Raw genomic sequence first — 26,778 nt, forward strand, 5'->3', positions numbered from 1 at the left:
GAGAATAGATGAAGTGGCCTTGAAAGTTCATCCATAGGCTGTGAGAATATTTCAGTGATGGAGCAAAGGAAGTTATCTCCTTTGGTTCAAAAGCCTGATGGTTGAGGGGTAATAACTGTTCCTAAGGCTGGTGGTGCAGTTCCTGACAATCATCCATATCATTCTTTCAGTGGGCCCGTAATGTGTGCAACTATTGTGTGCGTTTACCCTCAAAGCAGCAACTGCACCTCAGATGTAATCCTTTGGTTGTAAAGAGCTTTGAGATATCCTGTGGGCGCCAAATATTTTTTATTTAGTGAGATTGTGAACGCCATTGACATTGCACTATTTACTGCTCATGTCCAGAGTATTCTGAAAGTCAACGATCTGTCTGGCCCAGAATGCAGTTGCATGGTAGGTATTTTGCTGAATCTTTTGTGAGAGTTCTGAAGGAGGCTGCCTACTATTAGTTTACAATTTGCTACATTTAGATTATTAGATTTTCTCTCTCCTATTTCTGGCTTGTTAGACCATTACCATAATGCATGCTGTACCCTTCTCCCCATAGTCATCAAATTAGTGAAGATGCTATGTAGTGATTGATCTTTAATTCAATCTGCAAAGACCTATTAGTGGAGGTTAAGTCAGAACCCGATGTTGTTGAATTGGATTAACGCCACCACGCTGTTGCTTGTCATCTGTATCAACGATCTGGATGATAATGTGGTCAACTGGATCAGCGGATTTGCAGAAGACACCAGGCTTGGAGAGGGATCTGGGCTGGCTGGCAAATGGCAGATGGAATTTAATACTGACAAGTGCAAGATTTTGAACTTTGGTTGGACCAACCAGGGTAGGTCTTACACAGTGAACAGCTGGACACTGAGGAGTGTGGTAGAACAAAGGGATCTGGGAATACAGGTACATAGTTCATTGAAAGTAGTGCCACAGGTAGATAGGGGTGTAAAGAAAGCTTTAGGCACATTGGCCTTCATAAATCAATGTATTGAATACAAGAGTTGGGATGTTATATTGAAGTTGTACAAGACGTTGGTGAGGCCTAATTTGCAGTTTTGTGTGCAGTTCTGGTCACCTACCTTTATGAAAGATGTAAATAAGGTTGAAAGAGTGCAGAGAATATTTACAAGGATGTTGCTGGGTCTCGAGGACCTGAGTTAGAAGGAACTGAATAGATTAGGACTGTATTCTTTAGAAAATAGGAGATTGAGAGGAGATTTGATAGAGGTATGCAGAATTATGAGGGATATAGATAGGGTAAATGCAAGTAAGTTTTTTCCACTGAACATGAGAAAATCTGCAGATGCTGGAGATCCAAGCAACGCACACAAAATGCTGGAGGAATTCAGCAGGCCAAGCAGCGTCTATGGAAAAAAGATGCTGCCTGGCCTGCTGAGGTTCTCCAGCACTTTGTATGTGTTTTTCCACTGAAGTTGAGTGGGACTACAACCAGAGGTCCTGGGTTAAGAGTGAAAGGTGAAAAGTTTCAGGGGAACATGAGGGGAAACTTCTTCAGTCAGAGGGTCGTGAGTGCTGCCAGTGTAAGTGGTGCTTGTGAGTTTGATAACAACGTTTAAAAGAGGTTTGGATAGTAGGGATCTGGAGGGCTGTGGTCCCAGCGCAGGTCGATGGCAGGAGGTAGTTTAGATGGTTTTGAAATGGAGACTAGAGAGCCTGTTTCTGGGGTGTACTTCTCTATGACTCTATGGCTATGATTTTACACTTGTCTGAGACAGCAGTTTTGAGGAGGAAGTACTTAACACTGGAAACTCATTCTGTTCAGCACCTTGTGACATACTTCATGGTAGCCATATCCTGTTTTTTTTTTAAAACTGTCAGCAATTAAAACACCAAGGAGAATGCAGTCATTTGCAACAAAGGGGTTAAGAGGCATGTGAGAGCTTGTCACCACTAGATTATGGTTACTTTTTTTAAAAAAAGCTAAGTCGGCCACATATGAGACTGCTGTTCAACAACTTCCTTCCCATTCCCTTCCATCTTCTGACCCTTCATTACTTTCCTCTTGTCCTCGTACGTACATACATTACATTACTACACAGTTTTCTGTCTTGACAAAGATTCATAATTAAAAGTTAGCTTTTCCCCACAAGTGCAGCTTGGAGGCTGAGTGTTTTTGACAACGTCTGTTGTGTTTCATTTTTCTGCACTCTTCTGATACGAGACCCAGTAGTTCAAGCACCTGCACCTGCACCGAAACCTGCCTATCCATTCTAAAATATCTGCCATGTGTCTGGTTAGACTGTTCTTTTTTAAGAAAGTGTTTTGGAAACCAGTGACATAGAGAATTAAATTTAAACAAAGACGTGTTTAACAGGCTGTTTTCAGGATAAATCTAGAAGGTTTGCACTCCCTCCTCATTCCTGAAGTTGGGAACATGTTAATTATATTGATTGAGACAGGGCATGAGAGCAGTGCAATTAAGAATTTCCTTTACAATATTTGTTGTAAATTATTAATGCTAAAGGAAATGCTGAAGTAGGCGTTTCCTCGGAATTCCATTGGTTACTCTTTGCCGACCAAATGAGTTCAAAGTAAATTTATTATCAAAGTAGATACATGTCACCAGTGATTCATTTTCTTGTGGGCATTCACAGATGGAAGGAACCATCATAGAGTCAGTGAAGAACTGCACATGACAGAGACAACAACCAATGTGCAAAAGGCAACAGACTATGTAAATGCAAAAAGAAAAAAAAAATAAATATCAAGAACATGAGTTCTAGAGTGAATCCATAGATTGTGGAATCAGTTCAATGTTGGAGTGATTGCAGTTATTCCCTCAGGTTCATGAGCCTGATGGTTAAGGGGTAATAATGTTTCTAAGCCTTCTGTCCAGGTTTCAATCAGCGTCCAAAGTGAGTTAATTAAGATTTGTTGCTTTATTTTAATCACCTCCTTACTATCAGCATATTTTGATTTCCCATGGGTGCCTTTAGAGGGTAGATTTGCTGAGCATGAGACTGAGAGTAAACAGCCCACATCTTAAAAAGAGTACAAAGGTCTTATGTCTCTGCCTCAAAGCTGAATTAACTGAATTATTTGAGTCTGATATCAATGATGTGATAATGCCATTGAACAACATGCTGTAAGAATTAATGATTTATTTTTTGTTTCTTTCACGGGCTTGTTTCTATCTTTGCTCTGTGTACTTCATGGAATTAATTAACAAAGCAGCTGGAATTGTGCTGGCAACAACCTCAATACAGTTCCTGGTAATTAGTTTTGGGACCACAACTAAGAGGTCTAGTAAAGCAACCTGCTCTTTCCTCCGTGTATTATTTAACTGAGGAGTGGGTCAAGGGACACTTGCAAACACAGTGGTAGTTTTTTCTTACCTGCCCATTCAGGTGTATTTATCACAAGTACATAGAAACATACAGTGAAATGTGCCATTTGCGTTTACAATCAACGCACCTACAAGTGCTGCCACACATTCTAGCGCCAATGTAGCCTGCCCGTAATGCTTGGCAGAACAACAGACAACAAAACAACAACTGCAAAACAAGTCCTTTTCCTGCCGCCCACCCACCGACATGCAAACAGATAATCCTCCAACTCCAGGACAGGCCGCCAGTCTCCAGTCTCTAAACCAGCTTTCAGGCTTCAATTCTGGACTGCTGGTTGACCTTCATGCTCCAGTCTTCGATATTGACCTTTGGATTAGCCAGTGAAAGGACACCAAACTCCTGCTGGCCTACCAGTTCTCGTGCCTCCTTGTGTTTTACCTGATCACATATACTCTTGGTCTCTGGCCTTTGATTGTCAAGTGGAGGCTCGGACTTCGAACACAGAGTGCGAAACAGAGGCCTGACCCTTAACTCTTCCACATTCCTGACCTGCACATCCTGTACTTGAACTATAACCTGACCCCTAACTCCCCTGCCGTTCCCCAAAATCATTCCTACGAAACTAAGAAAACAACTAAGTCTGAGTCATGATCTAGATGAAGGTTGCAGCTCAGTGCCATCTTGCAGTCTTAGCCAGGATTCCTCTGATATTATCTTTAAGTGGGTGTATCAAACCTTGAAGGTTAACTCCTACATTGAAAGTGAACTTTTCAGTGATTTCCATGGTATAACATCATTTTTTTTAATGGAGATGGGACTGCTACTTGGTACTCTGTGTTTGTAACACATTCCTACTCTAACATCACATTCCTGTGATTGTCTCAAGACATGTTCATAGCACAGTTCCTTTAAGAAAGTCATTGATTGTGTGAGTAAATTCTGCAGGTGTTGGGGTCAGTTCCCAGAAGGTACGGTGCTCCTCAAAGCAGGTTCTCAAGAGTGTAAGTGGTGGGGAGTGTGGAGCGAGAAGCTCTGTTCAGCAAACAGGTGCCTCAAATTGTCCATTATGCCGAGATATCAAGATGATTGAAAGAGTACAGAGAACATTTACAAGGATGTTTTTGGGACTTGACATGAGAAAGGTCGAATAGCTTAGAACTTTATTCCCTTGAGTGTAGGAGAATGAAGGGAGATTTGATGAGGGTATGTAAAATCATGAGGGGTACAGATAAGGTAAGTGCAAGCAGCCTATTTGCACTGAGTTTGGGTGAGACTAGAACTGGGGGTAATAGGTTAAGGGTGAAAGGTGTAATGTTTAAGGGAGATGTGAGGGGAACTTGTTCAGTCAGAGAGTGGTGAGAGAGTGGAACAAGCTGTCAGCAGAAGTGGTGGATACAGGTTCGATTTCAGCATTTAGGAGTTTGGTAAGTACATGGATGGGAGGGGTTTGGAGGGCTGTGGTCCGGGACAGGTCCAGGTTGATGGGATTAGGCAGAATAATAGTTTGTCATGGACTAGATGGGCCCAAGGACCTGTTTATGGGCTGTAGTGCTCTTCAGATAGTAATCAAAGGTAACTAAACATAATTGTCCATTGCCGTTATGGTAATTGTGAGGACAAAGGTGGCACTTTTGCGAACTAAGATTAGATTGATGATAATTTTTTTCTCTTTTATACTGCAATTTTTGTTGTCTTTGTAACATTGGTGGTTTGTCCATTTTGTTGGGTGCAATCTTCCATTGATTCTATTGTGCTTTGATCCATGGTGGGTAATTTCCAGCTTATAAACTCTGTGAGTAGTTTAAAGGTATAGCAATCACATGAGGGTCATTAAGAGTCGTAGAGATAATGAGAGGGTCTTCACAACAGTTCGCGGCTTCGTTCATGCGAAGATAAGACCAATGGCCCACTCATTACCTCTAGTGAGATGTCTTCTAGACAATACACCCAAGTCCAGTTGCCTCGATGTACTACTGCTTGATATACGATGACCTGGGTGGCTGAGAACCTTCATAGACATTCTCCTTGAAGAAGTTCCTATAAGATCAATAATCTGTGCCTAGCAACCTACACAGAATGCTGGAGGAACTCAACTTGCCAGGCAGCATCTATGGAAAAAAGTACAGTCAACATTGCTCGGATTTCCACCATCTGCAGATTTTCTCTTGTTAATAATTTGTGCCTCGTACCTTCCTTCATCCTATCCACTCAAAATGCAGTTCTGTTCTTTTGTCTCAAGGACCAGCTTAGATTCTGTTTAAAATGATGTATATCTCCTTCCTTATTAGATTTCTATAATTAACATAGAATAGTACAGGCCTTTCAGCCCACAATGCTATGAAAAAAAATTGTATAAGGACATCGCAAGACACAGATCAATTGCAAAGCTGGAGCAGTAACAGTTGTACACAATGTTCCCTCTAATTTGTAATGACTGGTGTGCACAAAGATCTTGTGCTGTGCAATTTTTTTGCTCAATGATGACAACACGTGTGCACTGAATTTTTAAGTGGAAGTAAGCCTGAAGTTATTTTAAGGATAGTAGACTCCTTTGCAGAGTGATGCACAGTACAACCAGTTTTTCAAAGGCATCATTTAACACCTCTAAAGCTATTTTGTATTCACTGTTTATCAGCTTCCAAGTCCCAGCGGTGCAACCAGCAAACTGAGGCTATGTCCACACTAGGCCGGATAAATCTGTAACCGAAGCTTTTTCTCTTCGTTTTGACCCTCCATCCACACTAAAGTGGCTTTTTCCTCCCCCGAAAACGGAGATTTTCAGAAACGCTCTCCAGAGTGAATAAATCTGAAAACGCCTAATATCCGGCATAGTGTGTACGGGGTGTGACGACAAATCAAGTTATCAGAAGGTTGATGCTGATGAGAGAGATAAGGGAGACAAATGGAGAAACGTTCAAAATGTTAATGACAGAGGAGAGAGAGATAACGAAAAGAGACACCAGTCGGAGTATTGACAGACCGGTTGCTTTGAACCTGAACTGTTTGAAGTTTGATGGACAGGCGATACCCCAGCAGGGGGATAAAAAGAACAGGTTCGCTAAGGCACGACGCACCACGAGATAACGAGACCCTGGAAGAGCGGTGTGCCCCCACAAGTTAGTGGGAGTTTGGAGGTCTGGTCGCTGGAACCGACCATAGGCGCACAGGGTGAAAGGGAACCTGGTGTGTGTGTCCGGCCTTGCCTGGGTGCCGGGTTCACCACGGAAGAACGGTCGTATCCGGAGCGGAGGGGTCACAGTCGGTGACCACAGAAGACATAACAAAGGGTCCACCGGAGAGCTAACTGCGAAGAACATCAAAGGTCTGCTGAATCAGATTTGAATATCTCTATCTTTCTCTCTCTCTCCAACGGCACAACAGCGATTATTGCAAACTGTACTAAGCTGAACTGAACTCTGCGTCACTTGAGACTGATCATTTACCCCTAGACTGCGATAGAGCTTGGTTGATTCCTATTACCTTAGCTCTGTGTACATGTGTGTTTTATCATTGCTAACCTGTTGCATTTATATCCTTACGATTAGAATACTGTGTTGCTTATTTCTTTAATAAAACTTTATTAGTTTCTGTTAACCAGACTCCAACTTAGTGGTCTATTTCTGCTGGTTTGGCAACCCAGTTACGGGGTATGTAACAGGGGTAACCGGCTATTTTTAAAACCATGTCAGGACGTGCTGGAACAAATGGTGGCAGCAGCACGGCATTTCATTGTTTCCTTGAACGCAACCTCCAATACCTTAACAATATCTGACAATAGATGTGTAACAGCCTAATCTAACATTGTATGGAAATACAAGATAACACTGATGCAGACATGATTTATATATTTAACAAGGTGCTTTATTAATGTATTGCTTGCGAAAACAATCAATAGATGCAATTGTCACTTTTGCCCAGTAACCTGTTTTATTGCACATGTTAAATACAGGAAAATAATACACAAAGACATGGTAAAAGTAAAGGCAAACAAATGAGGTAACAGCAAATTTCACTTTTGCCCAGTAACAAGCCTTATTGCATTTAGTTGTAGCTGTCGTCCCTTTCATCGGTGAAGAGACTATGGCTGTAGGAAATGTTTCTGGACAAACGCGCACCAAATCTTTCATTTGACAATTTCCTTTTAAGTTTTTCTAGTCTGTAACTGGACAAACGCACACCAAGTATACCATTTCCTCTTCGCTTGTTTTCTGTGTGTCCTGCGCATGCCCAGTAGGAGGAGATTCGCCCAAATATCCGTTTTAATGTGGACAGAGGAATTTTCAAAAACGCCTAGTGTGGACACCTGTCGTTTTTACGCGAAACCAGCGTTTTTAAAATTATCCGGTCTAGTGTGGACGTAGCCTGAGTGACTTCAAACTCGCAGATAAGTACACGCGCCACTGTTTGTGGTCGGAAACTTTGTTTTTCACAACACGTATTTGGTGGTTTCATTCTGCCTTCTCAGCTTCCATATCGTGGAAGACAGTGATTTATTTTGATAAATATTCATCAACAAAAAAAGAAAGATGCAATAGCCCGGGGACTTTTTGACAGAAAAATGGCATATCCTGGCGTCAAAAAAGGATAGCCCTGGGTTATGGACTATACATTTTCCACGTGGTGACAGTTGAGAACCTGCAAGGCCTGCTGCCAACTGAACAGTCATATAAGAAGAATATTATAAGAAGTGGAAGTAGGTTAGGTGATAAAATCTGGTTAATATGTTGAAATTTGAAACATGACTTTAATATGTTAACATGCCAACGAGGTAAATGGTGACAACCTTTTGCGCTCGGTTTAAATTTCTTTGTGCGCTAGGGTGCGCGCACACACATCTTAGAGGGAACACTGGTTGTGCAAACCATTGACTGAGTATATACTTTGATAACTTACTTCAAAATTTTAAACTTTGAACTTGCAGTGTTGTGTATAGTTGTGCATACCACGCGTATAAAACAGAACATTACAGCACAGCACAGGCCCTTCAACCCATGATGTTGTGCCAACTTTTTAACCTACTCTAAGATCAATCTAACTCTTCCCTCCAGTTTTTTTTATCATTCATGTGCCTGTCTAAAAGTTTTAGGTAATGTTTTTGCCACCACCACTGGCAGTGCGTTCCATGCATCCACCTCTCTGTATTTAAAAAAAAATAATCTACTTCTGAAATTCCTCTCCTTATACTTTAATTATGTCCCTTGTGTTAGCTGTTTCTACCCAAGGAAATGTCTTTGGCTATCTACTCACTGTATGCCTTTATCATCTTGTACACTTCTATCAAGTCACTTCCATCCTCCTAGAAACAACAGAGAGAGTGAGGAAGAAATTTATCAAGCTGTTACCTGGAATGGAGGGCTATATTCATAAAGAGAGATTGGATAGGATGTATTGATTCTTGTTGGAATGCAGGATACTGAGAGGAGACTTTAGGGTTTATGAAATTGAGGGACATAGCATGTTGGCATCTTTTTTCTCAGGGCTAAGGAATCTAAAACTAGGTTTAAGGTGAGAGGGAGGAAATTTAAAGGAGCTTGGAGGGTTGAGATTTTGAGCTGGTGAATAACTGAATTTCAGAAGAAGTGGTGGAGCCAGACACAATTAGAACATTCTAGGTGTTGGATGCTTCTGATGAAACACCTTTTCATATTCTGTGTTTTTCGCTCTTTTTGTTGCCGTTTGCACAATCTGTTTTTTTGTGCACTGGGGGTTTGATGTTTTTCTTTGAACAGGTTCCGTGCTTTTCTTTGTCTCGTGGCTGTCTGTGGGAAGACGAATCTCAGGGTTGTACACTGCATACGTACTTTGAATCTTTGAAACCTTGACATGTATGGGTCTACTGTGGGCAAATGGGACTGGCATAGATGGGTATGGAGGAGATGGGCCTGAAGAACCCATGTTGGTGGTTGCATGACCCTTTGCTTCCTTGTGTTTAACATTGAAAATATTTGGTAATGCCCTTTTTGATATTATGAAATTTAGTTAAATGAGATTTGCCTGTTATAGAAACAATTATTGGTTCAGCATATTTAGTGCGCCACCAGTTAATTATTGGTTGATTGTGACATGGTGAGGAATGATCGAATGCCCCAGACTGGCGCATACTGTGGGAGGGTGATAGGACACCTGGTTGAATGGTGCCACAAAACAGCCTCTCAGTCAACAATCAGCAAAGCTAAGGAGCCAATGGTTGACTTCAGGAAAACAGTGCATCAGTCTAGTTTGGGGGATTGGTGGTGGAGAGAGTCAGCATCTTTAAATCCTTGGATCAGATGACCTGTCTTGGGACTACACATAGTTTCAATCATTAGGAAATTATGCCAACATCTTTCCTTTTCTTAGGTTAAGGAGGCTTGACTTGTTATCGAACGTTAACAAACTTCTGCAGATGTATTGTTGAAAATATTCTGACTAGTTGTGTCATGGTCTGGTGCAGTGATTTGATTACATGGGTTTATAAGAACTGTACAGTAGTGAATTCTGCCTAGAGTATCACATGCACGTCCCCACTCCAAGAAGGCTGCATTAATCATCAAGGATCCTCACCATCTGGGCCAAACCATCTTTGGCAGCTACCATCAGGCAGGAGGTAAAGTCCAACACCATCAGGTTCAAGAGCAGCTACTGCACTTCAACCATTCTCTTCCTGAACCAGCCAACAAAACCCAAAGCACGGCAGTTTAGCAAAGCCGATAACTTAGCACTAAAATGGACTAAAACAAACAGGGCCAATAAGTGTAACTTCTAGACTCATCATTTCAATAGCTTGTCAATAGCGTGAGAAGGAAAGCATGAAATTTTCCCAGGTATCATGTGTCACGGATAATTACGGGAATGAGTGTGTACGCAAAGTTGTGTGTGATGTTCCTCTTCGTTATCTTGCCCCTTTTTTTGCTAAGCATGTGCTTAACCTTTGCACATTGTTTCCAAAAGTTAATAAGGTCCAGGTAAGTTTATTATCAAAGTGCTTACATATCACTATCTGCTACCTTGGGATTAATATTCTTGCAGGCATTCACAGTGGAGCCCAGAAACGTAACAGAATCAACGAAAAAACTACACACAAAGGCTGACAAACACTAATGTGCAAAAGAAGACCAAATGTGCAGATAGAAATATTAAATTATTCTCTGAACATGAGTTGTAGAGTTCTTGAAAGTGAGCCCATAGGTTGTGGAATCAGTTCAGTGTTGAGGTGAGAGAAGTTATCCACGCTGGTCCAGGAGCCAGATGGCTGAAGGATAGTCACTCTTTCTGAACCTGGTGGAGTGGAACTTCAGTCTCCAGTACCTGCTTCCTGACTGCAGCAGCAAGAAGGGAGCATAGTCTGGATGATGGGGGCTCCTTGATAATGGGTGCTGCTTTCTTGTGGCAGTGCTCCTTTTATGGGGGTGATTGATAAGTTCGTGGCCTAAGGTAGAAGGAGTCAATTTTAGAAAACCTAGCACATTTATTTTTCAACATAGCCCCCTCCTACATTTACACACTTAGTCCAGCGGTCGTGGAGCATAGGGATCCCTTCTTTGTAGAAGTGGTCCACAGCAGGGGTGATTGATACGTTTGTGGCCTAAGGTAGAAGGAGATGAGTTATTAACTTCAAACTTTCTGCATTATCACTCAAAGATTTGAGCTGCACGTGCATATAACGAGAGCATCTTGGACCTCCAGGTGGTCCACAGCTGCGGTGATTGATAAGTTCGTGGCCTATGGTAGAAGGCGATGAGTTATACAGCTCTCGTTACATACACATGCAGTTCAACTCTGTGAGTGATAACGCAGCAAGTTTGAAGTTAATAACTCATCTCCTTCTACCGTAGGCCACAAACTTATCAATCACCCCTGCTGTGGACCACTTCTGGAGGTCCAAGACGCCGACTTCTGCAAAGAAGGAATCCGTATGCTCCATGACCGCTGGACTACGTGTGTAAATGTAGGAAAAATAAATGTGCTAGGTTTTCTAAAATTGACTCCTTCTACCCTGGGCCACTAACTTATCAATCACCCCTCGTAGGTGTGCTAAATAGTGGGGAAGGCTTTCCTCTGATGGACTTGGACTCTGCCTACCACTTCTTGCAGGCTTTTCAGTTCTTTGGTATCGGTGTTTCCATACCAGGCTCTGGTGTAACCAGACAGGATATTTTAACTTGCCTTCTTTGTAATGGCCCTGGCGTGCTAGCCCTGGGATACATTGTCTGATATGATAACACCAAGCAATCTTAGTTTGCTGACTCTTTCCACGTCTGATCCTCTAATGAGGACTGGCTAATGGACCTCTGTTTTCTTCCTCCGGTAGTCAATAAAGAGCTCTTTGGTTTTGTTGGCATTTAGTGCGAAGATGTTGCTGTGACACCTTTTTCAATCTCCCGATTTTTAATATGCCAATTTGTCACCACCTTTGGTTTGGACAACAACAGTGATGTCATCAGCAAACTTAAAATGTGACGTAGGAGTTGTACTTAGCCTCACAGTCATAAGTATAAAGCAAGCAGAGTAGGGTGGCTAAGCACACAGCCTGACATTGATTGTGGAGGAGATATTGTTGCCAATCCATACTGACTAGGGTCTGCAAGGGAGGAAATCAAGGAGGGATCGAGGCCTAAGTCTTGGATCTTAATGATTAGTTTCGAGGGGATGATAGTGTAGCATTCTGAGTTGTAGTCAATAAGGAGCATCCTGATGTGTGTATCTTCACTGTTCAGATGTTCCCAAGCTGAGTAAAAAAAATGACAATGAAATGGCATCCACTGTTGACACAGTGTGACTGTTCCAGTTTGCATCTTCAGTTACATCGTGAAAGTTGTATATGTACTGAGGTTTGATCAGTCCGATCAATTGTACTTATGGCTATTTTAATATAATAGATTGATCTGTTACTTAGGACTCTGACATGTAATTTATCTCCCATCAGATCACTTTTGATTTTTTTTGAAATAATGTAAAGTCTCGCTGTTTAAGTGAAATAGGTGTGGATTGTAAGTTTTCTAACTCTTTAAGAGTTTCCAAACGTGTGTAAGTGATGATGCTAGTGTTCCCCATACTATTACTGTTTGCATTCCCGCACCATCCACTCCGATAAAGCATTCTAAAGCTTGCAACTTTTATAGGAAAATTGTATGGACGAGGTTCCACTGATGACAAAGGACCAGTGTTGGCATGGCTGAACTGTATCGAAGCTTTCCAAAAGCTAAAGCAGGTAATGAGGTTTATCTTTAGTGCTCTTAATGTGCTATTATACCTTATCCCTGGAAGGCAAAGGGCATTTAAAAGATTTGTGCTTATGACAGCATTTCCTTGCCATTGCTAACTGGTGGAAAGATATGACTTTGAACTTTTTGTAGGAAATTCCAGTTAATATCAAGTTCTGCTTGGAAGGAATGGAAGAGTCCGGGTCAGAAGGTCTTGATGACCTGGTGTATGGCCGGAAGGACACATTCTTCAAGGATGTGGATTTTGTCTGTATTTCCGATAACTACTGGCTAGGCAAGAAGAAACCCTGTGTAACGTATGGTCTCCGGGGCATCATCTACTTCTTTGTGGAGGTACATTTCATTTTCCCTATTATTTTTGCTTTGCACCTGTTAAGAATGTTCCAGCAGTTTTATTTCATCCTTCAACTGTTTCAAAGTTAACTATGTGCTCTTTCACAATTGCTTCAAAAACATTGTGACAGTATTTAAATTCCATGTGTAAAATGTGGTTGAATATTTGAAGCATCAAAGCTAGAAAATGTTGGAAAATCTCAGGTAGGGCGGCATCTGTGAAGAGACAGAGGGGGAAGTAACATTTCAGATTGATGACATCTTCATACGATGCAGAAATTACTGATGTAACTTCTTAACACACAGGATAAAAAGGGAAAGAGGAGAAAAGAGCCCATGAAATGGCCTGAGGTGGAGCAAAGATCAGAATGTTAATAGAGAAAAAGAAGTGGCATCTGGACAACAAAGAAATTGAAGATGGTCCAGAGCAAGCCTGTTTTTTGAAAATGGGTTTAAATTCTGTAGTACTTTGGCTTGTATTTTCATTCTGCCAAATTGATGATCTTTACAGAGTGTAACCATGTAACCTGCACTTTAAATATCACCGGATAGCTTTGGAACAAATTAGCCACCCTATTCAGCTAGAAATGGTTGCAGTAAATGTGTTCCCTAGATTTCCTCTTCAAATGAAGCAAAACCTACTTAGTTTGCATTTCAGGTTCCTCAGTGATAAACAATGATGTTGCTATCTTTTCCAGTTAATCACAGTAGCTCAATCATAGCTTTATTTTGTTTGAAGTGTAATCATATTGGGTTTAATGACTGCCAAGTGCTAAACTCAAACATAGACCTTAAGCCCTATCCTATGTAGATAGCTACGGGTACCTTCACTAAAGAGACATTATACTGTAACTACTCAATCTCCAAAAGCTAGTTCACTTCTTGTTTATCCTCTCTGGTGCAATTAGCTGCCAATCCACACTATTTGAGTGGTGAGTTTCTCCCTTCCTACTGAGGAGATACTCCCAGCTAAGAAAGTAGTTTAAACACAGCTCATTTATTTTTAGTGATTTTAAATCCAAATGAAATTCTTAAAGTATATTTACAACTCAGAGGATTTCTATCTCATAAAGGATTTCCAAATTATAAGCAATTTCTAAAGCACAAATGATTTCCAAAACACAGGTGCAATTCCCATATGCTAAAAAGACATACCGATGAGATGCAAATGAATGAATTGTCCATCGCGGAAACTGAAGACAGAGGGATGGGTTCTACTTCACTTGTGTTTCCATCATTTTTCTTGATGTTTCTGGACCATTCCTAAAAAGCCTGACTCTTCTCTACATACATACTCTGCCACTTAGTAACTTCATACACGTGATATTTTTTTCTAATACCTTTTCACACTGATTGTCTAAAAGCTTCTGGAGACCGAGTTCCCACATTCCCACAATTAATGCTGTGAAGCTGACTATTTGAACACACAAACCTTCCAACTAGTAATAAATTAGCTATTTGATATGCTACGTGATTGTATCAACCTGGTCTGCAAGCTTCCTTGAACTAAATAACTTAGCCATTATTATCTGGTTTGAAGCAAGCCCAATTAACATACCCCATTTTCTTACACTGCAACTTCTGAGCAATGAGCAGGTGCTATGGTCTAGCAAGTCTGTGCTATATAGTGCTTGTTTGCTTGCAAAGCTTTCCTTTTAACTTCAAGCTGATTACTGTTTGCAATTTACATTAAGAACTGAAGACTAGCTCCCGTTTACGACAAGAAGCTAACCAAAGATTGTTGGTTGGAAATTTAACTCACTCAAAAATAACTCTTTGACTCTAGAAGTGTCAGCTGCTGTGTCCAGAAAGCTGAGCTTAGAGAAAAAAACAGCCAACTGGCCCTGTACAGTGAATATCCATCACAGAATTATGCACTAGATCAATTAGATCTCTGCATCTCAGAGCTCTGCAATCCTTCAGCATAAGAGAAAATATTAGAAGTTATTTAATGATGTTATAATAGGACATTTTTAAAAAAATTCTTGAAGTAATATGTGATGGATCGGAGGAAGCAGAGGACGTACTAAGATTTCCAGAACAATTAGATAAGAAGCTGCATCAAAGGTAATGCAGAAAATAAAAGCTTGTAGGGAGAACATTGGTTGATTAACAGAAGATGAAGAATAAGTGTAAGTTGATATTTGTCTGGTTGGCAAGATGCAATGATTGATGTGATGCAGGGATCAGTGCTAGGGTCTCAGCCTTTTACAATATATAGAAATGACTTGGATAAAGGCACCAAAGGTATAATTGTTCCATTTGTTGCTTACAGAAAACTAGGCAGGGGAAAAAAACATTACAAAGTAGACTAAGGAGGCTAGAAAGCTATATAAGTGAGTGAGTAAAAGTTTTGCAATTTACATGTGGGAGAGATATTAATTGTCAATTTTGGCAGGAAAAGAAAGTAAATTAACCAATGATGAGGGATTGCAGAACCCTGAGATGCAGAGGGATCTAGGTATCCCAGTCCACAATTCAAAAAAAAAAGCTGCTATACAGACGCTGCAATTGATTGGATAGGCTAACAATGTTATCACTTATTGCTGAGGAATTCTAAACGCAAAACTAAGAAGGTCTTGTTTCATTGGTATAGGACATTGGTAAATTCCTGCTTGGAGAGCTTAGTACAGTATCTGTCTCCTTATTTTTATTGGATGCAGTTTGGAGGAGCTTTAGATGCTGAGGAAAAGTTAGACAGGCTAGGCTCATACCTCCTGGAGATTTGAGAGCTGACTTGGTTTAGGCAGAAGATACTGAAAAATCTACATAGAGTTAAGTCTTGGGGGTGTTTCTTCTTGCAAAAGGAAATGTAATTGGGGATTGCTGTCTAAAATTAGAAGTTGTTCCATTTATGACAGAAAAGAGTTTTTTTTCCCCTCTGGGAGCTGTTATAGGGAAAGGTTGAATAGATTAGGAGCGAGGGAGGTGTACAAAATTATGAGGGGTATGGATAAGGTAGATGTAAGCAGGTTTTTTCCACTGAGGTTGGGTGAAACTAGAGCTAAAGGTCATAGGTTAAGGGTAGAAGGTGAAATATATAAGGATAACCTGAAGGGGAGCTTCTTCACTCAAAGAGTAGTGAGAGCATGGAGTGAGCTGCAGAGAAAGTGGTGGATGCACATTCAATTTCAACATTTAAGAGAAATTTGGATATGTGAATGGATGGAAGGGGTATGGAGAGCTATGGTTCAGGTGCATGTCGATGGCACTAGGCAAAACAATTGTTCAGCATTGATTATGTGTGCCAAAGGGCCTGTTTCTGTGCTGTAGTCTTCTATGACTGTAGGAGTATTATGAGTCTCTGGAACACTTCCTTGAAAGTAGTAGCATCGGTCTCTGAATATTTTTAAGGTGGCCATCAATGAAAACGTGAAAGGTTATTGTTGGACTCATTTTCGGAGACTCCGCAGTTCATGTTGCAGTTGTTCGTGTTTAACTATTTGCGCAATTTGTTGTCTTTTACAAATTGGATATGTGGCGGTCTTGTGTGTGTTTTAGTGGATTCTATTGTGTTTCTTTGTTTTGTGACTGCCTGCAAGAAAGTGAATCTCAAGGTTGTATATGGTATACGTACTTTGGTAATAAATTTGAACTTTGGGTCGACAGGAATGTCCCATCAAAGCTAGAATCAGAGAGATCATGAACTCATTAAGTGACAGCAGATGTGAAATGACCACCTTTTGCTCCTTGTTGTAGAAAAATAACATGCTAAATGTTAACATGTCATGGTTCCAACACCCAGGTTGAATGCTCTAATAAGGATCTGCACTCTGGTGTCTTTGGTGGCACAGTACATGAAGCAATGACTGACCTGATCTACTTACTGGGTAAGACCTCAGTATTCACTCCAGGATTGTGCTGAATGGCTAGTCTGATGTTAACTAATTCAAATCTATAATTAACGTGGCATATCCTTTAAATAAAAAGTAAGGTGTTCAAAGTAAGTTATGCCAGCTATGAGTTAAGGGACCCTATTCTCCTGTATACACTTCAAAAATGTATACTTTCCGGTTTATTTTCACATAGAAAGAGGATATTGCCACTATTTCATTGGTGAGGAAAGAAAGCATCAAACTCAATGCTGGTTTAAGAAAATTGCTGTAGTCAGTTAGCATGCAACACCTTTATTTCATGCCATTCACTGCAGATATGCACAGTGCAACAGATTTAAAATTAATTGCATGGAGAGAATTTCTTCAATTTAATTGCCAATAACATTGCGCTGCTTGAAATCTGTGGCAAGGTGATGCCCAAATACAGAGCAAAAGAAACCAAGTACAGTTCATTGTAAAGTGGTAAAAGTGCAATGAATTTGGGTACTTCAAAGCCAGTAATTACATGCACAGTTTGCTAGTTAAATGGAGCAGCCAAAATGTGCACAAGAAGCGATTTGAAAGAATGTGGTGCTGATTGGGTGATAAATGGTCTTTATCTTTCTCCTTCTCCACCTAGCCAGTGTCAGTCTAATTTAACCACCTGCGGGAGAGAATGCAGGCTAAAACATAGCCCTGGCATTTCCCCCACAGTTTTGTTTTCCTTTCTTCATTTTGTTGTTCAACCATACACATGTATACAGCTAAACGAAAGATTGTTCCCCTGGGGCCAAGGTGCAAAACACAGTGAATGTAGTCACACACAGCACGTCTAGTTACAAACTTCCCTATGCATAAATTTCTATGTGCTAGGTAGAAAACCAACTTTTTGGATTTGTAGAATGCAAATGCTCTTCAGATGCAGTTTAGAGCTTCTGTTTATGTGACTTTCTGCTGCCGTATATATGTTGTTCCTTTGTGTGAAGTATATGCTAACAGTTATGCCTAAATCTCTTTTCTAATTAGGCAAATTGGTGGACAAAACTGGAAAGCTCCTTGTTCCTGGTGTTTATGAATCAGTGGCACCACTTACGGATGAGGAAAAGAAACTGTATGATAAAATAGACTTTGATATTGAAGAGTACTGCAAGGATATAGGTGCCAGTCAGCTGCTGCAGAGTACAAAGGTACATTTAAATATAACCAAACTTCTGATTCTGTGGACAATCGTGATGTGATTGTGGCTGCTCATGACACTTTTCTGGAATTGTGTCTCCATGTGAATTTGTGGATTAAGTGTCTACATGTGAATTCTCTTCATATGAATTTGTAGATTAAAAATTTGACAGTAACTAAAATTCCAATCATTGAGCAGTTGCCCAGAATTGTAAACACAAGAGATTCTGCAGATGCTGGAAATCCAGAGTAACACAGACAAAATGCTGGAGGAACTCAGCAGGTCATGCAGCACCTATGGAAATGAATGAACAGTCGCTGTTTCAGGCTGAAACCCTTCTTTAGGACTGGAAAGGAAATGGGAAGACATCAAAATGAAAAGGTGGGACGAGGGGAAGCAAGACTAGCTGAAAGGTGATAGGTAAGTCCAGTTGGATGGGAGAGGCAAAGGGCTGGAGAGGAAGGAAACAGGAGAGGAGAATGGACCATGGGAGAAAGAGGAGAAGGAGGGCCATAAGGAGGAGGTGATAGGCAGGTGAGGAAAAGAGATAAGAGGCTAGAGAGTGGAATAGAAGAGGGAAGTTAGAGGGGAAATGATGCAGTGTTATTTCTATCATTCTAAGTAAGCACTGCACCTTCTCACCATTTCTGTTTGAATGTGGAACCTCTCTCTCACTGGTGGTGTAGTGAGACAGATGGAGCTTTGAAAATAACAATACAGGTAGATAGGATTGTGAAGAAGACTTTTACCTTTGTATTGAGTGTAAGAGTTCGGATTTAGATTCAGATTTATTTATCACTTGTACATCAAAATATTCAGTGAAATGCATTATTTATGTTAACAACCAACACATCTGAGGATGTGCTGAGAGCAGCCTGCAAGTGTTGCCATGTAGTCTGGCACCACCGTAACATAGAAAAATTGAAAATTTACAGCACATTACAGGCCCTTCAGCCCACAATGTTGTGCCGACCATGTAACCTACTCTAGAGTCTGCCTAGAATTTCCTTACCGCATAGCCCTCTGTTTTTCTAAGCTCCATGTACCTATCCAAGAGTCTCTTAAAAGACACTATTGTATCCGCCTCTACCACCTTCACTGGCAATGCATTCTATGCACCCACCACTCTCTGTGTGAAAAACTTACCTTTGGCATCCCCCTTGTACCTATTTCCAAGCACCTTAAAACCAGGCCCCCTCATGTTAGCCATTTTGACCCTGGGAAAAAAGCCTCTGGCTAGCCACACCATCAATGTCTCTTATGATCTTGTACAGCTCTATCAGGTCACCTCTCATCCTCCATCGCTCCAAGGAGAAAAGGCCAAGTTCACTCAACCTATTCCCACAGTGCTCGGCAGAACAACACAGAACACAACAAGACAAAATGTACCAAACGACAAAGCAACAAAAGTGAAACAAGCCACATTTCCTCTCTTCCCCCCTACCCACTGATCCACCCAGCCACACACTACACGGCCCTTTAACCCCAAGCCAGGCCTCCAGCGGATGCAGACTCCATTCTGCAGATACTGAGCTTTGACCTCCTCAGCAGACTCACAGAGGTTCACAGATTCAGCTCTGGCCAACAGCCCTAAGTTTCCACAGTTTTGTCCTCGTGTCCCGATCCTCGATATTTGACCCTGTGGCACATTGATCACTAAACATCAGGCTTCGAAGTCCGGGGTCGACAACGGCAAGAACCTGAACACTAGGTCATGAACTCCTTTCTCACTGAATCACCAACCCAGGGGCTCACTGGAACTCATTTCTCTTTTCCAATCCGGAATGCGCTGACCTGGGGGCGGGGTGGGGGGGAAGGGGGGTGTCTTGTATCTCCTGGTGGTCAATCCTTGATCTGAAGTTATGGTGAAAGAAGCAAATGTGTGTAATACATATAAACTTCGGTGTTGGCGATATCTTGCACATCCTCTATGCGTTCACTTCAGTTAAGTTGTATAAAATAATTTTTTTTTCCTTCTACTTCCAGGAGCAAGTTCTGATGCACCGATGGAGATACCCGTCCTTGTCATTGCATGGTATTGAGGGGGCTTTTGCTGGTTCAGGAGCTAAAACAGTCATTCCCAGGAAAGTTACTGGGAAGTTTTCTATTCGATTAGTGCCCAACATGGATCCAGAAGTGGTTGGGAAGCAGGTATGGAGTGGGTGTTGTAAAGGAAACGATTGTTCTTTTTTCTCATTCGTCTGGTCACCTTGGATATCTGCATAGTTGTGTAGCTTAGGTCCTGTACACTATCACCCAATTGCCTTTGATGTCATACCCTGCACCCAATTGTCCCATTTCCTTGTACACCATGTAAAGACACCATAAATTGTCACAATTAATAGTAAGCCAAGTGGTTAGGGCATGAGGTCATGAGTTCGAGCCCCAGCCGAGACAGCATGTTGTGTCCTTGAGCAAGGACACAATGCTCCAGTCCACCCAGCTGAAAATGGGTACCGGCAAAATGCTGAGGGTTAACCTCGCGATAGACTGGCGTCCTATCCAGGGGGGAGTCTCGTACTCTCAGTGGCTTCACACCACGGAAACTGGCATAAGCACCAGCCTGATGAACCTTTAAAGCTCGGGACAGACTTTAACTTAACTTAACCCAATAGTAAGCAAATATCTGGTACTTGTGGGCACGTGGCCAAGTGGTTAAGGTATTGGACTAGCGACCTGAAGGTCGTGAGTTCGAGCCCCAGCCGAGGCAGCGTGTTGTGTCCTTGAGCAAGGCACTTAACCACACATTGCTCTGCAATGACACTGGTGCCAAGCTGTATCGGCCCTAGCCCTTCCCTTGGACAACATCAGTGTCATGGAGAGGGGAGACTTACAGCATGGGCAACTGCTGGTCTTCCATACAACCTTGCCCAGGCCTGCGCCCTGGAGAGTGAAGACTTTCCAGGCGCAGATCCATGGTCTCGCAAGACTAACGGATGCCTTACCTATCTGGTACTTGTAGCTCCTGAGAAGCTGGGATGCAAATGGGTTACTCTACATATTTTATGTAAAATTCTGTTAATTTTTAGCATTTTCAGCAATCCAATCACAATCTCAAAATAAACAACTAATGCTTAATATTAACATTGTAATACTAAGTTCATGGCTGCAGTGTATTTAGTGACATAAACATCTGGCACAGTTTCAAATGCATTTGAGAAGGGATGACCACCTCTCCTACATAAAACACGATTCGGTAGCCAACTGCAAATTCTGTGGTAGAAGTCAGACAAGTTGCCAATCTCTTTCAGGAGGAGATGGCTTTCATCTGTGATTGGGTGAAATTTTGATGAGGATCTGACTTTCCTCCACTTGATAAAAGAGAAAAAGCAAATCACGTTGCACAGCTTTGACGGTCCTTGCGTAACCAGTGCAGATGAGAGAATGTGATGGGTGGAAGTTAGACAATACTAAAATAACATCAGGAAATGCTGGGAATGCTCGGCAGGTCAGGCCACCATCGGCAAGAAGGAAAACAGTTAATGTTTCAAGTTGCAAATCTTTCATCAGAACTGGGAAGGAAACAATGGAAGCTTGCTATGATATTTGGGGTGGGGAGATGGAAATGCCTTTGGTCAGATGAATCTGAGGTGGCTGTGGGATAAGATGTAAAGAGGGTTATCTGGTCAAGTAGTGGGAGCACTTAGAGAATGAGAACATAACCAGAAAGAATGTAGGAATTGTGAAATGCAGAGCAGAACGGCGTTCCAGCAGATCAGGATGGTCATGTCCTCCTTTCCAGAGGAAACAATAAAGGAAAAGCAACATACAAACTGAGCCATTATCACAGGTGGACGCTTGATGCAGACAGAATTCGAATTACTTGGTTTGAATTCTCTCATTCATATTCTATCTCTCTATCTCTCCTTTCTCTTCCCCCCCCCCCCCCACCTCCTTGCTGTCGATGAATGGTGCTGGGGCAAGGTTTAATTGACACAGGTTGTGGATTTGGACTCAGGTTTATGATGTGATCTGGTTTCCGGTTCTAGTTCTGGTCGCTCTTTTGCGCTACTACTTCTGGTCGCTCTTTTGCGCTACTACTTCTGGGCGATTTTTGAATCAGGGCAATTTGCAGATAACGTACACTGAGCTTAACTGTACTGAAATATGCCTTTTGATTTTGTGTTTTATATTCTGTGTTTTCGCTCGTTTTTGGTTGCAGTTTGCACGAGGGAGTTTGACAGACCAAGACTAAAACTGACAAAAACCACAGAATTATAACATATAGTTACAACAGTGCAAAGCAATACCATAATTTGGTGAAGAGCAGACCTTGGGCACGGTAAAAAAAAAAGTCCCGAAGTCCCGATAGCCCCATCATCTCATGCAGACAGTAGAAGGAAGAAAAACTCTCCCTGCCATGAACCTCCAGTGCTGCAAACTTGCCGATGCAGCACCCTGGAAGCACCTGACCACAGCCGACTCTGAGCCTGTCCGAAAACTTCGAGCCTCCGACACCGAGCACCATCTCTGCGGAGTGCTTCGACCCCGGCCGCCAAGCAACAGGCAAAGCCGAGGATTCGGGACCTTCCCCTCCAGAGATTCTGGATCGCGCAGTAGCAGTCGCAGTGAAACAGGCATTTCAGAAGTTTCTCCCGATGTTCCTCCGTGCTTCTCATGTCCGTCTCCATCAAATCAGGATTGTGCACGGCATCCTTCTTGACAGATAACAGATACTCATTCCGGTGTGGCCGCTGCGCGCTGCGTTGCACCGCCATCTTCTCTCTATAATATTTGCATTGTAGATACATTACGCACATTTTATTCTGTATCCGTACTTTAATCTCTAACTTTAATTTTTAAAATAATTCTTCATTTTAATAGTTATAGAACCATAGAAACTACAGCACAGAAACAGGCCTTTTGGCCCTTCTTGGCTGTGCCGAACCATTTTCTGCCTAGTCCCACTGACCTGCACACGGACCATATCCCTCCATACACCTCCCATCCATGTTGAACATTGTTTTTTGTTGCACATCGTGCCCTGGAAACACAGCACAGCAAAGTCCTAATACATATAAATGTATGTGGCCAGTAATGTTGATCCTTGATCGAGTGAGTAATTGACCAGAGGGAGGTATCCAGGTGGGTCATACATACTGAAGACGGGTGAAAGTTTCTGACCAAAGAAATGTGTGAAGGCAGAGGTGGCAGAAGAAGAGTTCAGAGTCATGCTGAGCTCAGAATTATTGTGCTGGGGATATAGGGATATGAAGCTGAGGCCTCTGCTGCGAACAGATCACTCTTGATCCAAGAGTGGTGGGGGTGGGAGGGGAGTGCTGAGCGAGTGGGACTAGGAGGAAAGACGGGATCAGGAAAGTGAAGTGGGGGTGAGAGATCCAGAGGGATGTTGGAATGCAGGAGTTCTTGGAGTTTGCAATCTTTTGATGTTTGAAGATACAGTTTAAAAAAAAGGCGTGTATTACAATGCTGAATGTGCTAAAGAATAAAGAGGAACTGCAGACCATGAAAGCTTTTGAGTTAAACAGTACAACTTGTCAAACAATTTGGGAAGCTGTAAAGATTAATGTGTCAATAGCTTAAACCCAAAACTGGATCATTAGAAAGGTAACATTCACAAAATGCTGGAGGAACTCAGCAGGCCAGGCAGCATCGATACAGATTTTTTTCTTGTTTGTCATTAGAAAAGTAATCCCTTTTAATTTAAATGTACAAATACACACGAGCAAAATAAATAAGTAGAGAAAAGAACATTCTGTTATAATTGCTCTTGTTAAAATATTAATGTAACTAAACATGCACAACAATAATTTAAAAATAAATCAAAATACACTTCCCTTCTCAATTATGTGCAGTAGATGATTTTTCCTAATTATAAAAAAGTTATCTTTTATAGAGGAGGGTGCAGATATGTCTCGCCAAAGGAGGTGTAAGGCGCTCCTTCCCTCTACTAACCTGCAGGTCAAACTTGAGCAAGGAGTAGCACCTGCTTACCCCCCCCCCCCCCGGGTCCTATGAAGTCATGGGAGCAGGTGGTGGGTGTTGTGTGAGCAGCCAGTGCTAATCACAAGACCTGGTTATGCGACCACTGACTCTAGGCAGTCTCTGAAGAGTTTTGATAATGGCTGGGGTCTCCCGTCTTGTAAAGACACTGCCCAGAAGAAGGCAATGGCAAACCACTTCTGTAGAAGAATTTGCCAAGAACAATCATGGTCAAAGTCCATGATCGGCCACGTCCTACGGGAAGGCACGTGATGATGATCTGTATCGAATTTAGTTGCCAAATTAAGTTTTTTTTTATATACCTCAAATTCAGAAAGATGTGAAACTTTCAAAATGGGTTAATTCTCTCCCAATGCTGTATGTGATGGAAGGAATGAGCGTGTAATTATAAAGTATTTTGTACATTTTTGGGATATCCAAAAATACATTAATGCTGGTGAAATACAGGGGAAGAAGAGCTGCTTTATGCTCACAAACAGCAAAGATATGAATGTTTTTTATTGCTTTATGGTGAATAACAAGGGCTCAGCCGCTTTGAGTCAAACAATGGTGATATTTGGTGTTGTCCCTTCTTTGTGCTAAGTGACACAGAGAAACAAAGTGGGACTGGATTTAATAATTTGTTTCTGCACATGGGGACTGTGCATATGTTTTGATTGTGTAAGGTGCCACTTTTCTGTCTCCTGCCTAAGTCCCTTTTCGTTTGAATTTTGTTCTTGCTTAGGTTGTGGATTACATCCAGAAGCTATTTGCTGAGCGTGGAAGTCCAAACACAATGAAGGTTTACATGGGTCATGGTGCCAAGGCTTGGCTGTCTGACTATAACCACCCCCACTACAGAGCCGGCAGGAATGCAATAAAAACAGGTTGGTGAAAAGGGACTTACTCTGTTGTTGGAACAACCACTGAAAAGCTCCTAAACACACAATATTCTGTGGGTGCTGGACATCGTGAGCAGCACAAACGGTCAGAATCAGTATTACTGGCATATGTCAGGACACTTGTAGTTTTGCAGCAGCAGTACAACACAATACCCAACAAAAGTATAAAGTACAATAGGAAGTATATATTAAAAATAAATTAAGTAGTGCAAGAAAAGAGGGAACAAAATACTGAGGAATGTTCATGGGTTCAGTGTCCATTCAGAAATCTGATGGTGGAGGGGAAGAAGCTGTTTCTGAATCGTTGAGTGTGTGCCTTCAGGCTCCCGTACCTCCTCAATGGTAGCGATGAGAAGAGGGCATGTCCTAGTTGCAGTGGGAGATACAGAGACCCAAGTTTTGGAACTTTTTGATTAGAACTGAGGATATGCTTGTGTTGAACGATGAACTGTGGTCAATAAGCAGCAGCCTGATGTACTATTGTCCTGGTGACCCAAGGCTGAATGGAGACCCATTGAGATATCACACGCTGTGGCCTATTGTGGTGGGACCCTATGATTGCAGCAGTGAGACATTGAAGCCGTCCTTAAACACTACAGCCAGTTGCTTTCAGTGTTCTGCCAGGTGCACCATTGGGGCCTAACGCCTTTCGAGGATTCACTCTCTTGAAAGATGTTCTGACATCAGCCTCTGAGACAGAGATCACAGGGTCATCAGATGCTGGGGGGGTTCACACAGGTGTAGTTTTATTCTCACTTTCAAAGCATGCGTAAAAGTAATTGAGCTCATCGGGGGGTGAGGCATCATAGTCATTCACAATGTTGGGTTTTGCTTGTAGGAAGTAATGGCCTTCAAACCCTGCCAGAGTTGATATGCACCCGATTCCACCTCTAACTTCAGTATGACTTGTTCCTTGCATTTACAGTAGACTTCCATTGGTCGTACTTAGACTTGTATAATTCTGGAGATGAGGCCCTCCTTTGGTCAGGGTTAACCGTGGATGTTGCATGCCAGTTGTCTACATGATGCGCAAGCCAGGGCAGTACAGTATCGAGAGCAAGCTGTTGCCCATGCAGAAGGCACCCCCTCTCCACGCAGCTGATGAATCCAAAGGAGCAGCAGAGACCAAAACAGTTGGGTACCAGCAGCATTGCAGGAGTTGCCAGTCATCGTTGACCTCAATGCAGGACTGCCTTAGGGACTCCAGCTCTGTATTTGTCCTCAGGGTTTATTCATGAAGCCTTCCCCATGAGTGGGTATGGCCGCAAGGCAGCAGAGGTAGAGTTTTCCTTCTCCTAGGTTTGCTGCCAACTGTGGCTGACGAGCCCTATTGCCTGAAGTAACTGGCTTTAAGGCGCCAATAACCCACCTTTGCCCCTTCTGTTGTCAGCTGAAATGGTTCTGCCAGTCCTAGTAGTTAAGCCACACGTAAAGGCCAGGAGTTGGACTTGGTTGTCAGAGGCTATTTGAGGTGGCCACCATTGGGAGCATTTAAATAAACAGTAGAAGCTTCTCCCCACTACCTCCCCATTAAGGAACCAAGTTCTGGATCACCAGTCTTGGATGCCACAGGTCTAGCCCTCAGCAGATTACAAATCTCCTGGTTCATCTGCGGCTTTTGGCTTTGGTATATCCAGTAGTTTCTCAAAGGCACACGTTCATCCACACAGGTCGTGGTGAAGTGAGTGACAACTGTGGCATATTCATTCGGACTCAAAGATGAATCCCTGAATATTGGCCAGTCCACCCACTCAAAGCAGTCCTGTAAGTGCTTCTCCACCTCTCTTGGCCATACCTTCTTGGTCCTCGCCACTGGTGCTGTGGTCATCTGTCTCTGCCTGTACACTGGGAGTAGAGGTATAGCCAGGTGATCGAATATTCCAAAGTGTGGGCGTGGGATGGCACAGTAAGCATTCTTGATGGTGATGGAACACATCGTGTGTCTGTAGGCCAGCCGACTTGATGAGTTCCTCCAGCATTTGGTGTGTGTTGCATAAAAAGCTCCTACTTGCAAAGGCTCACATCCTGTAATTAGCTGTACAAACTTTCCTGTTGTTAATGTCGCTTGGGAAGGAGGAGGGGTTTAACAATTAGAACAGC

At 42.2% G+C, this 26,778-nt stretch overlaps 1 protein-coding gene across 3 annotated transcripts in view; it reads left to right on the plus strand.

The window, feature by feature from the left end:
• cndp2 (carnosine dipeptidase 2) overlaps positions 1-26,778 on the plus strand; it is a 54,726-nt gene that overhangs the window by 20,723 nt on the left and 7,225 nt on the right. For 2 of the 3 annotated variants that reach the window (XM_072262626.1, XM_072262634.1), the window contains exons 5-10: positions 12,407-12,495; positions 12,641-12,841; positions 16,587-16,671; positions 17,683-17,843; positions 19,820-19,984; positions 24,522-24,663. In XM_072262626.1, the coding sequence (XP_072118727.1) occupies positions 12,407-12,495; positions 12,641-12,841; positions 16,587-16,671; positions 17,683-17,843; positions 19,820-19,984; positions 24,522-24,663 (843 nt within the window). The remainder of the gene's footprint in view (positions 1-12,406; positions 12,496-12,640; positions 12,842-16,586; positions 16,672-17,682; positions 17,844-19,819; positions 19,985-24,521; positions 24,664-26,778) is intronic. The other variant, XM_072262644.1, reaches the window with a different exon arrangement.

Source organism: Mobula birostris, chromosome 1 (genome assembly GCF_030028105.1).
Source record: "Mobula birostris isolate sMobBir1 chromosome 1, sMobBir1.hap1, whole genome shotgun sequence".
Lineage (NCBI taxonomy): Eukaryota > Metazoa > Chordata > Chondrichthyes > Myliobatiformes > Myliobatidae > Mobula > Mobula birostris.